General features: G+C 54.6%; 7 protein-coding genes across 7 annotated transcripts; 4 read left to right on the top strand and 3 right to left on the bottom strand.

The window, feature by feature from the left end:
- Positions 1–484: 484 nt before the first annotated feature.
- G647_01788 (uncharacterized protein) lies at positions 485–1,603 on the bottom strand (the record flags this gene model as incomplete). The annotated part of the gene is made up of 1 exon (XM_008725187.1): positions 485–1,603. The coding sequence occupies one exon, from the start codon at positions 1,601–1,603 to the stop codon at positions 485–487; it is 1,119 nt and encodes a 372-aa protein (XP_008723409.1).
- A 1,211-nt stretch (positions 1,604–2,814) lies between these two features.
- G647_01787 (uncharacterized protein) lies at positions 2,815–4,597 on the top strand (the record flags this gene model as incomplete). The annotated part of the gene is made up of 2 exons (XM_008725186.1): positions 2,815–3,941; positions 3,997–4,597. 2 exons carry the CDS (start codon positions 2,815–2,817, stop codon positions 4,595–4,597), a joined length of 1,728 nt encoding a protein of 575 aa, XP_008723408.1.
- Positions 4,598–5,200: 603 nt separating this feature from the next.
- Positions 5,201–6,033, top strand: G647_01786 (uncharacterized protein; the record flags this gene model as incomplete). Its single annotated transcript, XM_008725185.1, has 2 exons — positions 5,201–5,557; positions 5,605–6,033. 2 exons carry the CDS (start codon positions 5,201–5,203, stop codon positions 6,031–6,033), a joined length of 786 nt encoding a protein of 261 aa, XP_008723407.1.
- An 828-nt stretch (positions 6,034–6,861) lies between these two features.
- G647_01785 (uncharacterized protein) lies at positions 6,862–9,123 on the top strand (the record flags this gene model as incomplete). Its single annotated transcript, XM_008725184.1, has 1 exon — positions 6,862–9,123. One exon carries the CDS (start codon positions 6,862–6,864, stop codon positions 9,121–9,123), a length of 2,262 nt encoding a protein of 753 aa, XP_008723406.1.
- Positions 9,124–9,522: 399 nt separating this feature from the next.
- On the bottom strand, positions 9,523–10,103 carry G647_01784 (uncharacterized protein; the record flags this gene model as incomplete). Its single annotated transcript, XM_008725183.1, has 2 exons — positions 9,523–9,942; positions 10,071–10,103. 2 exons carry the CDS (start codon positions 10,101–10,103, stop codon positions 9,523–9,525), a joined length of 453 nt encoding a protein of 150 aa, XP_008723405.1.
- Positions 10,104–10,440: 337 nt separating this feature from the next.
- G647_01783 (uncharacterized protein) lies at positions 10,441–13,020 on the top strand (the record flags this gene model as incomplete). Its single annotated transcript, XM_008725182.1, has 1 exon — positions 10,441–13,020. The coding sequence occupies one exon, from the start codon at positions 10,441–10,443 to the stop codon at positions 13,018–13,020; it is 2,580 nt and encodes an 859-aa protein (XP_008723404.1).
- Positions 13,021–13,409: 389 nt separating this feature from the next.
- Positions 13,410–14,099, bottom strand: G647_01782 (uncharacterized protein; the record flags this gene model as incomplete). Its single annotated transcript, XM_008725181.1, has 1 exon — positions 13,410–14,099. The coding sequence occupies one exon, from the start codon at positions 14,097–14,099 to the stop codon at positions 13,410–13,412; it is 690 nt and encodes a 229-aa protein (XP_008723403.1).

Here is a 14,099-nt window from a genome sequence, read left to right as displayed (position 1 = left end):
AGCGAGAGCAAGCGAGCACGAAGGAGCGTCGACTGTCTCAATTCAGGAGCGCATTACCTCCAACTTGGCTGTGTTATCAACCCTCGCATTCGAAAGGCAGCATCTACTGGATAGAAACAGCGAGTCATGATGGTGCTGTCTTTTGCCAATCACAGCGTTTGCATCGAATTGCATCGGACCGCATTCTCTCATTCTTTCCCTCTTTTTCATTTCTCGCTCACACTCTCGTTATTCTCACCAGTCCTGCGCCCTGCTCCAGCCCTCATCGTTCTAGCACCACCGCAAGAAAATGATATCCCCGTGTGACTTTCCCCTCCGCCTGTAGGGAGGGAGGGGGCTTCTTTGTCCCATGAAACATCTGTGCCCGCCCAGGTCGGTGCATAGCGAGCTGGGCCATGTGGAAAGGAGACCAGAACGTCCGCGTCAAAGAAAAGACAACCTTCCCATCTTATGCCATGCCATGCCATCCCATTTTTGTTCGTTCTCAAGTGAACTTCTGTCTCGGCACCTCCGGGACGTCACTCTTGGTGACCTTTTCGGCGCCCACCATCCGCGCGTTGAACTCGTCCAGTCTGTCGAGCGGCAGATTCAGGAACAGATGCTTGTTTTTCCACCGGACTTCACTTTCGATGAATTCCTTCTCCGCAACGCCTCCAGGGCCCGGCGGCGGCGGCGGCTCCGTGATCTTGGTGATCAGATACGCGGTGCTCGCCTCGGCGATGCCGTATATCAGCACCCCGAGCAGGGGGATCTTGACCATGACGGCAAAGGCCGCGGAGAAGCCGAAAAGCACGCCGGAGCGATCGATGAACCAGACGCGCTTCTGCTGCTTGGTGAAGCGGATGCGGTGGAAATACGGCTCCAGCAGCCTCGACATGAGACTTCGACTCGAAAAGTACGTCTGCAGGAACTGGACCATGTAGTGTTTCGGGATGATCAGGCCCGACGCGAAGATGATGCCCGCGGGCACCGGACCCACGGCCTTGTTGAACGTGTAGAAACTTGCGGCAGGAAGCACGAAGCGTCCGATCCCTGGAATGAACGTGAGGAGGTAGACGGCCAGCGAGATGGCGGCTCTGCGGCCGTATTTGGTGAGAAACAGGACGACGCCGTCGAGGAGGGAGCGTTGCTCTTTCTTCTCGCGCTCGCCGTGGGTGCTGTACATTCGGAGGGTGGGGTAGTACATGGCGCGCAAGGTGGAGGGGTCGTCTGACTTGTGTTTCTGCACGTACGTCGTGTCGACCCATTTGAGGGAGTCCATGAACAGATTGTCTAGTGTCGGCGTGATGGAGCTCATGACCATCATGAGAAAGAAGGGGATTTGCAGAACGGAGCGCGAGATGAAATCCAGTCCGCCGATTAAAGTGTCGTCCCAGGTCTCATGGTCCAGGTTGACGAAGATGGAAATTATCCAGATGAATGCCTTGACCATGTAGATGGGGATGTTGAGGATTATCCGGATGGCGAGGCCTGCGCAGACTGCGACCGCGGCTTGTCGGTAGTGGTCTGTGGTGAAGAGGTCCGGGTTTTGGAGCGCGCGGTGGGCGCCGACGAAGGTCAGTTGAGCCCCTCGGAGGATGGCGTTAGGATCGAAATTGGACATCTCAAGGGACGTGCGTGCACACGCAGTGTCGGTGTTCGCGGTGAGTGAGCGTGATGCGGGCAGGAGGTGAGCTCTAATTGAGAGCACACGACTTAACAATGAACAAGATGCAATTGCTCTACTCTACGACTACGGAGTAGAGATGACGACTACTTGCTACGTCATTGGCCCCATTTTCCGCAAGGCTGAGATTTGCTAAGCGAGGCTGGGTCGGAGTAGGGGCACCTTCAGTGGAGGCTCAGTACTTCATCTTCGACATGGACTAACTCGTAGAGATCGTATGTTAGACCTCCCCTTGACTATGCAACTTCGTGACTCTTTCTACAATCTAAGGATTCGGGCCACAAACTGACAGGAGTCTTCGATATCCCGACGCGGCTTGGTTTCGCCCTTAAGCAACGCTCTCTAGCGTCCGAAAGTGACTTGCACACGCTTTCACGTCCGGGCTGGGGCTGAGCTGTTGATCCAAGACCTAAACTAGGATGAACCAAAGGCTGTGCCCACACCCTGAGCGCAGAAGTAGCCACAGCGGAGGAATCTTGACCATAGTGTGCACACTCTATATGTGAACCTACCGGAGAGTCACAATAACCTGCCCACTCGCTAATCATTCAAGATATGTGTGGTCGTCAACGCCGGGCTTGATCCCGCTCTGTGCTGTTGGAAATTAATGTGCTGGATGTTGACTCCTTCGTCCTGAGAGGGTGCATCCAACAAATGAAAGTGTGACATGTCCAGCTTCATGTGGAGCACAGAGGGGCAGGAGTATCATCGGAATCTCGCGTTATACACATACCGGGACTTAGGGATCATATTGTAATCGCAGTCGGTGACCGCCAATCTGGATCTTGATCAACCGGCTCATTGCATCAGTCTCCTATTTTGTGCAAAGGACGGTGTGCAACGGCTGAGAAATGTGGACGGCTGCTGCCCGGTACCGGCCCGGTGTTGCCTAAATCGGCATCATGTGGCCCCCCGAATATCCACCTCGCCGGTGCCGATGTGGAGCGACTAGAGAGTATAGACGAATGATTCCCCTGGTCAAGCGGTGGGATGTAGGACACAGGCCTTGTTAAAAGGACATATCTTGGAGATGGCAGTCATCGGCACCTTAGCCAGCCCGCCGATCTGGCTCGAATCCTGAAGAGACACTCCTTCTCAACCAGCCTTGGAATGCCTCAGTATGCGACCTGATGATAATGGCCAGTACCATGGATTTCAAACACTCCTCCGGAACGAACAGCGAGCACGATACAGCGATAAGTGCCGATCACAAGAATGCCAGCGACACCATCACCATATCTACGCAAGAAGCGGCTGTTTCGCAAGACAAAGCATCGACGCAGAATGACATTGAAGCTCAGAACTCAGATGCTCTAGAAGAGTCCAGCAACCATGGTCCGAGCCAGAGCCAGAGCCAGAAGGCTTATACCGCCTTCTCCCCTCGGGCCAAGTGGTTTATCGTGGTCATGACTGCCATGGCGTCGTTCTTCTCACCCCTCTCCGGCCAGATATACTTCCCTGTGCTGCCGATCCTGACAGACGCGTATCATTTGTCTCCGAGTCTGATCAATGTCTCGATCACAACGTATATGATCTTCCAGGGCCTCGCGCCCAGCTTTATGGGCACGTTCTCCGACGCCAGTGGTCGCCGATTGGGATATATCCTCACCTTCACCATCTATACGGCCGCAAACATCGGTCTTGCCCTGCAGGACAGCTATGCCGCTTTGCTAGTCTTGAGGTGTCTGCAGAGCGCGGGCTCCAGTGGCACCATCTCCTTCGGATACGCCGTCATTGCAGACATTGCTACCACGGGAGAGCGGGGCAAGTATCTTGGGCCGATGGCAGCGGGGGTGCTGACGGCGCCGGCTGTCGGACCAGTCATCGGCGGCCTCTTGACGCAGTTCCTGGGATGGAGATCTGTTTTCTGGTTCCTGACCATCATCAGTGGCGGCTATCTGGTCGTATATATCATCTTCATGCCCGAAACGCATCGGAAGATCGTCGATGACGGAAGTATCGTCCCACAACAGTGGTGGAGGCAGTCCGTAGTGCAATACTTGGACTCCCGGCGCCGGCTGAAGATGATGAGTCCGCAGCAAAGGAACGATTATGAGCGCACACGGCAAGACCTGCTGGCGAGGGAAAGGGGGACGAAGCTCCGTTTTCCGAATCCGCTGGAGTCGTTCTTCATTCTGATGAACCCGGATGCGCTTTGCCTCATCTTATACTCTGGCCTCATGATGTTCAGTAACTTGGTTTTGATGACGAGCACGCCGGCCGTGTTTCCGAGGCTGTACGGACTGAACGAGTTGCAAGTGGGCCTGTGTTTCCTGTAAGTCGAGCTCCATTCCTCACGAGTCTTCTCGGTGCTGACAAAGACTTTGGAGACCGCTGGGCGCAGCTGCCGCGGTTGGCGCCTTCTGCAACGGCCACCTTCTCGACCGCAACTACAGCCGCATTGCTCGGAAACTGGGCCGTACGGTCGATCGCAAACGCGGCGACGATCTTCGCGACTTCCCCATCGAGCGCGCTCGCCTCCAGGCCGTGTTCTTTGCCCAAGCACTGCAGGTAGCGGCTCTCCTGCCTTATGGCTGGGCACTCGAGAGAAGGGCCTCGATCGCGGTGCCGCTCGTGTTGCAATTCATTTTGGGTTTCTCTGTGGTAGTTGCCTCGAACTCGATCAGCACGCTCCTTTCCGATATCTACCCAGGTAGTGTCGCTACGGCCTCGGCAGCATCAAACCTTCTTCGCTGCCTTTTAGGGGCTGCGGGCGCGGCGACTGTTGATAGCATGCTGTCAAGCATGGGGCTGGGTTGGTCTTTCATCTTCGTGGGCCTGCTGATGGCGAGCGGGACTGGCCTCTTATGCGCCGAGATGAGGTGGGGTATGGGCTGGCGGCAGAAGCGGTGGCAGAAGGTGGAGATGAAACGACAAGCCGAGGAAGAAAAGAAGGTCCAGGCAGAGCAAATCAAGGATTCTGCCACATAGAGCTCCCTTGAGAAATAAGTCGGTTGTCCCTCAATCCTGGAGTTCGCAAGAGGAGATTTTCGTGCGCCTAGGATGTTCGAGCATCACAATTGGCATTGAGACACGCATGGTAGACGGCGTATGGAGAAGGCCCCTGGCATGGGAGTAGAGAGATAGAGGCACACTGACAACCGCTGTTGGGAAGTCAGGTGAGGCTCATCCATGGTAGATCAAGCACCGCGCATTCTTCTGCAATACGGATAACACGCAATTGACCAGTTCTTCGACAGTTGCAGGTGAGCATAAGGGGGAGGTATCCGCGCGGGGTTGTTGGTGCTGGTATTACCTTTGTCGAGGCGAGCATGGCACCATGGCTGCCACATTCTGACAGGATCCCCGCATACAGAGCTGTCCAATACTGACGATCGAGCCAAAACCATTCCCCTCACGGTGAATAGTACCCCGGCCTGCTCAGGAGCCCTCGGTAATGGTAAGATGACTGGGGAATATACAATGTCCTGATCTCTTGCATGTTCCTGAATGCTTCGTATGGTATCGGTGTAGTTTGCAAACCATCGACAACCTTCTCACACCGTAGTTTTCCTCTAGCCCACACGCCCCAATATGGCAGCGCAATATCTTAGCAACATATTCTCGCTTGAGGGCAAGACAGCCATTGTGACAGGAGGGACAGGAGGGCTTGGGTCGGCGTTGACCCTGGGATTGGCTCAAGCGGGAGTCTCGACGATAGTGTCCATTGAACTGCCCAATGACCCATCGTCCTCAGACCTGAAATCGAAGATTGATGGCGTCGGAGGTAAATTGTTGCAGTTCCAATGCGATCTGCGAAACGCAAAGAGCCTCCGAGAATGCTATCAATCAATATGGAACGCCGGGATAGTGCCCGACATACTGATCAATTGCGCTGGCGTCATGCGGCGTAATCTCTGCGAGAACGCAACTGATGAGGAGCTTGACCTGGTAAGTGAGTTGCTGCCAGCGTTACCCGGATACTTACCTGTCTGTAGCTCCTAGAGGTGAATGTAAAATCATTCTACATCTCCATGCAAGAGTTCGGCCGCAAGCTGCTCTCTCTCGGACGCCCGGGGAAGATCATTAACATAGCCTCCGTCACATCTTACCAAGCTGGGTTCAATACCAGCGTCTACTCGAGTACCAAAGGTGCCGTCATACAGATGACCAAAGCCTTCAGCAATGAGTGGGCAAGCAAGGGTATTCAGGTGAATGCGATCTGCCCCGGATTTATGAAAACCTCCATGACAGCGCAATACCAAGGGGATCAGAAGATGGTGGACTACCTCATGGCTCGAGTTCCAATGCAGCGGTGGGGAGAGCCTCAGGATCTGGTGCCCGCGATGTTGTTCCTGGCTGCTCCAGGAAATACCTTCACCTCGGGAGCATGTTTAATTGTCGATGGAGGGTATTGCGGCAAATAGACCTGAGCGAAGATCGTCTCCGGGTGCTCACTGGATGCGTTTGGTCCATAGAATTATCGAGACATGGAATCCTGTTCTGCGCCGTCTTGTGCTTCTCGCGCTTCCGATTTCCACATTGTGGAGATCGGCTTGCAAACTTGTGTCTAGATCTAACTCCCAGAACATCTACGCTTGGTGTCCTGAGATCGTATCTTCTGCGGTAGTGATCGAGGAACTCATAAGCCTGCAAGGGCCGTACCAGCGCACTTGGCTGAAGGCATGGTTGATGACCGAGCGAGGGAGACGCAAGTTCCGCAGCGGACCTCACGTCATCTGGGTCTCTGTGCAACGGTGGTAGGTCTGACAAATGTGAAAGAGTGCATATGAGGTCTGATGGCGATGTCGAGATTGTTTATCTCGAGGTCCCAGCGTGAGTGGCTGTACTTTTGCTTTTGGCCAGGATTCAATACATTTGTTTGACGGCTTTCTGTCGATGCGCATTCGGCTCTCTGCACCACAGCATAAGCAAAGTAAGGCGGCATGACATAGGGTGCTAAAACGGTATAGTCGCGGATACGTCCATGTCCTTTACCGGCCCAATAAGATCCGGCTTTGTCGCCAAGGCTGCAGGGATGATTCGCTCGGCCGCTGGTTCCCTCTTCAACGCAACCGCCCGCAGCCTGTACGCGGGAAGTGACAATATGTAGCTAGCTTGTTGAAGTGCAAGTCGACTGTTATACACCCCCAGTATAAACTATACTCAGGGTATGCTGCGAACCTACCGCAAATAACGCGGGACGCCGTTCAATCTCCGCTTCACCAGGCCAATGCTGTCTCCAAACATGCAGCATGGCCACACCACCGACATCCTACGGCGAGCGACCCCCGCTGCAGGGTTACCGAAGGTCGTTTACTGTTCCTTCGCGACAGCTCTCCCTTCATGAGAGAGCAGGTCTGGACAGATCCGATGCCGACGCCGATATCCTCTTCTCCCACCCCAACGCGCGCATCATAGCCTTTTCGCCGCCCACAGACTCGATTCAGACCCCAAGCAAAGATACTCTGCCCGACGCCGATTACCCCATCGACGCTGTTGAAACCCTGCCATGGCGGTCGCGCACCGAGACGCTAGCTACCAGCGGACTCATAAGGATTGAGAAAGTCCGAGGCTCAAGCCACTTCCTCAAGTCGGCAGACCAGAAAGTCATCCATACCATAATGCGCAATTCACAGTGCTGGTGTGTTGACGGAGAATCCAAATTCGTACTGCGGAGAGGGAAGTTCATGTACTACAGAATCGAGCTACCAACGGAAACAGAAGAGGACAAGCAGAAGGTCGAGGAGTTCAAAGCGGCGTTGGGAAAGGTGCTGCGTTTCGAGCGGACACCGTGCCCGTTCAAGCGCGCTTTCCACGTGGACTTACCAGACGATGCCATCACACCTCGGAGGAAAGGTACTTGGAAGAGGCGGCAGCCACCTCAGCCCACAACCCCGAATACCGACCCTCTACCGTTGAGGAAGACGAAGAATTCACGAGCCTGGAGTTTTCAAGCACAGAACGAGCCTAGCCCTCTTCAGACGTATGGTCGGCGAGGATCGGATTATGGTTATAGTGCGAGTCGAGGCTCGTCAAGGACACGGCCGGAAGCAAACAACTATCGGTGCTCCACTCCTTCCAGTGTCCTCTCAAGCGAGGATGCTTACGAAAGGGACCGCGAAGGCGGCTCCAGCGAGGACGGCCTGCCGGGAGAGGAGACAAACCACCGGCAGCAGCCGGATGAGGATGCAGTCAATGGCTCGGAGCTGGAAGACCGGGCGGATAATTCTGAATCCAAATCTCCAGACAGACCAGTTGCGACAGGCGGAGGTGATCAACCTGAAGAGAAAGACGACGCGCTACCTCAGCCTGTCGAACCTCCGGCCACCGAGACTTCGGGAATGCCTGATACTGACGCCACAGAGCCGTCAATACCACCCGAGGCAGAAGAGCTAGATGCTACAACATCCGAAGAAGAGATTCCACAAGGAGCGCCGCGAGACCTAAAGAATGAGGTCGAACGTGAAGGACCTCTTTCGGCAGTGGACCAAGAACAGGAAGCAGGAAGCAACGTGGACAGTCCGGAGCAGACATCTGTCGCTAGGGCGGTCGAGCAGCACGTTAAAGAGGCAGCGGCATCACCACCCGCCGAAGACGGCCCAGAAGCCCAATCAATCGAACCCATGGTGCCAATGGTCGGTGAGAGTGGCACCGGAACAATGGGCGAAACGCATCCTGAAAAAAGGGAGTCCGGACCTGACGAGGTTATCACTGCTGACGACGGCGACGATGCCCTCAGTCGAGTCTCGAGCGTGGATTCCTTCTACACCACCGATTCCCTAAGTCAGGATACGCGTGATGAACAAGTCCAAGCCACGGATTTCGAGAAGCGAGAGCATGCTGAAGGCTTTACTCCCTTTTTTTGGAACCGCCACCAGCACCAAAGAGGTCTGTCAGAGATGACAATAACGGCTTCTACCATCGCGTCAGAGCAGAGTCCTCAGAAACAACGACCGTCAACCAGCGACTCAACACCAGGACTTGCGCAATCATCCATGTCAGACTCGTCCTGGACCGAAGTGCACACGCCACCGGCGTCGCCCATCAAAGAAAACCTACGCCGTCGTCTACTAGCGAAGCGATCGCTTTCCCCTCTTCCACCATCCGCAATACTTCACTCTCCGTCCACCTCGCCCACAAACCCAAACTATGGCTCGCCATTCACAGCACAATTCCTGCAAAAGGCTGCGAACGTGGCTCTCGTCAAGCCCATTGAAGCGGTCGTGTTACTCGTACACATCCTCGCACGGATAGCCAGCGGGGCGACACTAAATGATCTCTTCAGTGGCGACCTCTTCCGCAGACCCAGCGAACGAGAGGAAGGCGTCCACCGCCGGAGGACGAGCTTCCCAGACCAGCCTGCTCAGCCGCGGGACGACAGCGAGGAAGACGAGGACGATTTCGGTGTGCCGATTAGGGGCAGAACGAAGAGTGTCGAGTCAACTCCCGCCAAGGCACCACGGAGGAAGGCGGAGAAGGACCAGGACGCCGATTCCATCTTCGATCTGGATTAGTGCTCCGGAATGAGATGGTGAACACGGTCATCGTATTCAGGTTGAGTTTTGATAATCTAAGCGCGGCGTCTCTTGCTTGTAACATCTGGCTCTTGGTGGAGGCTTGCATAGTGTGATGGGGGACCTTTTCTACGACATACAAGCCTTGATGATACCACCAGAATATTCATGCCTTTGAATGTTCCTGTGCCCCACCGCCTCCGGGACTTGGTCTTGTTCTTCTGTCGTAGTGACGGTGTTCCCACCGCCACTTGCAGCGCACGCAACCCGACCCAGGCCTGGTCAAGTGGCCCTGCGTGTCTCGTAGATGCTTGACTGCCTGCATATGCCGCCCATCAAACATTGTTCGTTATGGTCTACCATCCCCGAACCCGTCAATCGACAATACCTCCCCTACCTTCACGCCCCCGCGCCAGTCTTCCCCTTCTTCTTCGCCTTTGCGCGTTCCTTTGCCTTTTTCTTGTCCCGCTTCCTCAACCCCTCCATCCCCTTCTTGCACACGTCCGCATACCGCGTGTAGAAAGACTCCAAGTCCGACATCGCCACCAGGGTCGCGAACCTGATCTTCGGCTTCGTGTCCGCCGCCGCGACCGGGGTACTGGATTTCGCTTTCGGTTTCGAGGCCTTGGATACAGCGGTGGACTTTTGGAGTCTGCCCACGCCGTTGGTTGCACGGACGAGGATCTGTGCCGAGTCGGCGGCAGCAGCCGATGCAGAATCAGGGTCGGCCGCTGCGAAAAGCGGTTTCTGGGTGAGGTAGATTGAGCCGTGGGCCTGCGCGTGCGTAGAGGTGAGGAGCGTGCTGAGGCGGGCGAGGAACTGTACATCACCACCACCGGCGACGGTCGTTAGTTTGTTTTTTGTTTTTTCCCGCTTGGCGAGATGAGACAAGACGAGACGAGCCGAATCGAGCGGGTTCAGTTCAGGATGGGAGGTAGAAAGCTCACCTCGTCGTTCGATAGTCGTTCTTGAGGAGACATTTTGGTGGGTATTTGATTGTCCCCAAGGACGGGAGTGTTGCTCAATGCAGGTGGGACATGGACATTGATATTGACGTTCTTGACATGTATCGTGTATATGTTTGTGCTCTGCACCAGTGTCTGCACGTTATTACGTGCCTCGTAGGTGACTGTATGGTGGGGATAAAGGCCCACGAAGGCCATATCTCACGGCATATCTTCGGCCGGATTCTCCGCATTCGAGATAATTTCTTGTGGCGGCGCACCATTCACATGGAACTTACTCCCACACACATACTCACCTACACGGAGGGCGGCTTATTGAGACTTGCCTCAGGTAGGGGCGCTGCTGAGAGGGATGCTACGTCAAAGCGGCGGGTCTCGAAAAGGTGTCAAATTGCCGTTTGCGCTACGGCAAGAACTAGGAATTGAAGGACATTCGCGTGAAGGCGGTCGACGCAGGCAATATGGTTCGGTGAGAGGCAGGAAAGATCAGCGCAGGGCCTCCCGTGTCGAGAAGAGGCAGCATAAGCGTATACGAGGTTCAAGACCGTCCGCGACGGAGGAGGAGTTTTCGGAGCATGATGCGGGCGACGGCGACGACGATGATGATGAACACGAGCCAGCCCCAGAACCCAGGCCTGCGAAGCCTACGCGACTCAAACCGAATGCACCGAAATCTATTCTCAAAAAGTCCCTGAAACAATCATCACCCTCCCCGACGCCGTCAGACTTACCTTCCATTCGTAGCTCGCGATCGTCTTCGCCGGGCCTGGTCCTCGATGCCAATTCCCGTGCTTTCAAAGATCGAGCAGCACAGGATGAGGCAGAAATATCGGCCCTTGAGAGGAAACTCGGATTGAAGAAGAACAAAACTCCCAAATCCTATGCCGAGGATGGGCTGGATGATCTTCTTGAAGGATTGGGCGACGATGAGAGGGGTGGGAAGAGAAAATCCGAAGGGAAGGGATGGTTAGAACGCAAGAGACGGCGAATTGTCGTTGATGAAGAGCGTGGCGTTGAAGATGGCGCCAGTGCAAGTGCGAGTGAGAGCGAAGAGCAGGAAGGATTTAACATCGATGAAAACGACGAGACAGATATTCTCGAAGACGACGACGGCGCAGGCGATATCGATGCTGACCTGGACGAGGATATCGAGGACGAGATCTCAGATGAGGAAATGGAACAAAACGAAGCAGGATCGTTCGACGGATTCGACTTGGATGAAGAGTCCCCTCCTTCTCAGCCAAAGAAACCTCGTGAAAACCCTTACGTGCCGCCAGTCACTCCTAGCGCATCAACCTCCAAGTATATCCCGCCGTCTTTGAGAAAAGCACAAGTTTCGGAAGGGGCAGTCATCGAGAGGTTGAAACGACACCTGCAAGGCCACCTCAACAAGCTGTCCGAAGCGAATCTGGTGTCCATCTTGGGGGAGATCGAGAAAGTCTACCAATCAAACCCTCGGCAGGATGTCACGACCGTGCTGATCGAGCTTCTCTTGACGCTCTTGTGCGATCGATCCGCCCTCCAGAATACCTTTGTCATCCTTCATGCTGCATTCGCCACGGCGGTGTACAAGGTCGTGGGGGTCGACTTTGGTGCCGAGTTGTTGTCCCAGCTAGTGGCGCGATTCGACCAGTATCGCGACGACGACACTGGCGGAAAAGAGGCACCGAACCTGATCAGTCTGCTGTCCAACCTATTCACATTCCACATGATCGGCAGCGCCATTATCTTTGACTATATCCGCCTCTTACTCGGACGGCTGAGCGAGAACAATACAGAGCTCCTGCTGCGCCTGATCCGGGACTGCGGCCCCCAGTTGCGGCAAGATGACCCATCGTCCCTCAAATCCATTGTTCAACTAATGCAAAAAGAGACGGCCCGCATGAACTCGGCGGGAGAGCAGATGAGCGTACGTACAAAGTTCATGATTGAGACCATTACCGACCTCAAGAACAACAAAATGAAAGCAGCAACCAACAACGCAGGTCTTTCCAGCGAGCACATTACACTGATGCGAAAGGTCCTGGGCTCTCTTAATGACAAGCGCAATGTGAGAGCGTTGGAGCCGCTCCGAGTCACCAGAGATGACATCAAAAACAGCGACAAGAAGGGAAAGTGGTGGCTGGTAGGAGCAAGCTGGAAAGGGAATGAGCCCGCAGCAGTACCGGAAGATATCACCAACACTTCGATTCTGGCATCAGGTCAAGACGTCGACGACGAGTCAATCGACCTGCTAGCTCTCTCTCGCCAGTATGGTATGAATACAGATATCCGGCGCTCTATCTTCGTTGCTTTACTCTCCGCCGTCGACTATCAAGACGGCCATATGCGAATTCTGAAACTTCGCTTGAAGCGCAACCAAGAGCAAGAGATTCCAAGGGTCCTTCTTCGCTGCGCTGCTGGAGAGAAGCCTTACAATCACTACTACACACTCGTGGCCAAGAAGTTATGTCTCGACAAGAAAATGCGCAAGGCCTTCCAATTTGCATTGTGGGGCTTTTTCAGAAGATTAGGCGAAACCTCCGATCTTGATGACGGAGAGGAAGATCAGGAAGCCGAAGACGTCGACATGACTGAGATTGCAAATCTGGCCAGGCTCTATGCTCACCTAGTACTAGACGGGGCAATACCACTGGGTGCTTTAAAAGTGTTGGATCTGCTGTCTGCAAAGGAACGGACAATCATGTTTGTCGAGCTGATGGTGGCAATTATCCTCGTCGAGGCGCAACCGACCGCGTTGGTTAAGGTGCTGGAGCGGACGGCCGCCGATACGCCACAGCTCGTCAAGAGGTTACAGTTCTTCATCAAGAAGAATGTGAAGACGTCAGACTTGCTCGGGAAGAAGGACCAGAAGGCTGTCAGGCAAGGTTGTCGAGTAGCCCTGGAGACACTTAGCAGGCTGCAGACGGTTGATGAAGAAATTGGAATCTGAGAAGGATGCAGCGGGACGGTGAGCGCATGGGCCGTACTTTTGCAAAAAATACTTTGGGGCTCTGAAGGTTGCAGAGGCTGATGTCCATGTTGCAAAGAATGCGGCGCGAGAGTCCAATTGCCCAGAATGGAAAAGCGGATGAAGCAGCTGGAGAAGCGTCTGGCTCAAGAGAAGCATGCTTGGACCAGATGTCGAAGGACCGGTTCAACGTTTTTGATCGACTTTGCTGGGAATTACCCTGCTGTCACCTACGGTGGCACAGTCCTCACGCCCGATCTTCTTCTGGGATTAGACTGAAGTGGTCTGGATGCGCCTGCGGATTGGGACAAATGTTTTGCGCCTGAAGAAGAAGATTCTCCTTGTGCCTCCCTTTCAATGTCCTGTCTCCATCACCTTCCCACAGCATCCGTCCCTGCTCTTTCATCCGGGCGATGGCGACCAAACTTCTTTTGCCATTTTCGATATGCATGTCTATACCAGAGGTACCAGCAGAGAATCGTGGCGGCAGTCGATGGCACAGCAACGGCCCAGAAAACCCAGAAACTGTCCGACACGTGGCCGTTGCCTCCATCACCGTCCGACCAGTCGAACATGCCCATACTGAACAGTGTTGCAACAAAGGTCGGAGGCAAGAATATAGCTGCGATGAAGGTGAAAGTCGCCATCGAGATGCTGTCCTGCTTTGCCGAACTGCCAATCTCGAAATTAATCAATGCATCCCGCTGGCCAACCACGTTGAAAAGCAGACCAATCTGGGACTGGAGTCTGAATGCCCCAGTCTCAAGATATCCATGCAGACTGTCAATGCCCGATGCGATGCTCTCGACGGCGCCTCGCAATTCCCCAGATGCCGCTTTTTGCTGGAGGCTTGTGTCTGCCACCAGTTTGTCCTCGGTTTTGAGCAGCCAGCTGGCGAATGAAGCCTGCCAGGCCGATTTCTCCAGCATGCCCTGCACCCGATGCAGCAAACTGTGCAGCTCCCTCGTTGCCCACTTCACGTCAATATCCAGCGGCCAAATTGGTTGTTCGCGGCCATCACGTGGCGAGTCAACCCATGTCACGCCCAGGCGATCCTCCAT

This window comes from Cladophialophora carrionii (assembly GCF_000365165.1).
Source record: "Cladophialophora carrionii CBS 160.54 unplaced genomic scaffold supercont1.1, whole genome shotgun sequence".
Classification (NCBI taxonomy): Eukaryota; Fungi; Ascomycota; class Eurotiomycetes; order Chaetothyriales; family Herpotrichiellaceae; genus Cladophialophora; species Cladophialophora carrionii.
The sequence above is the reverse complement of the archived record's forward strand: the minus strand, read 5'-3'. Positions and strand labels throughout refer to the sequence as shown.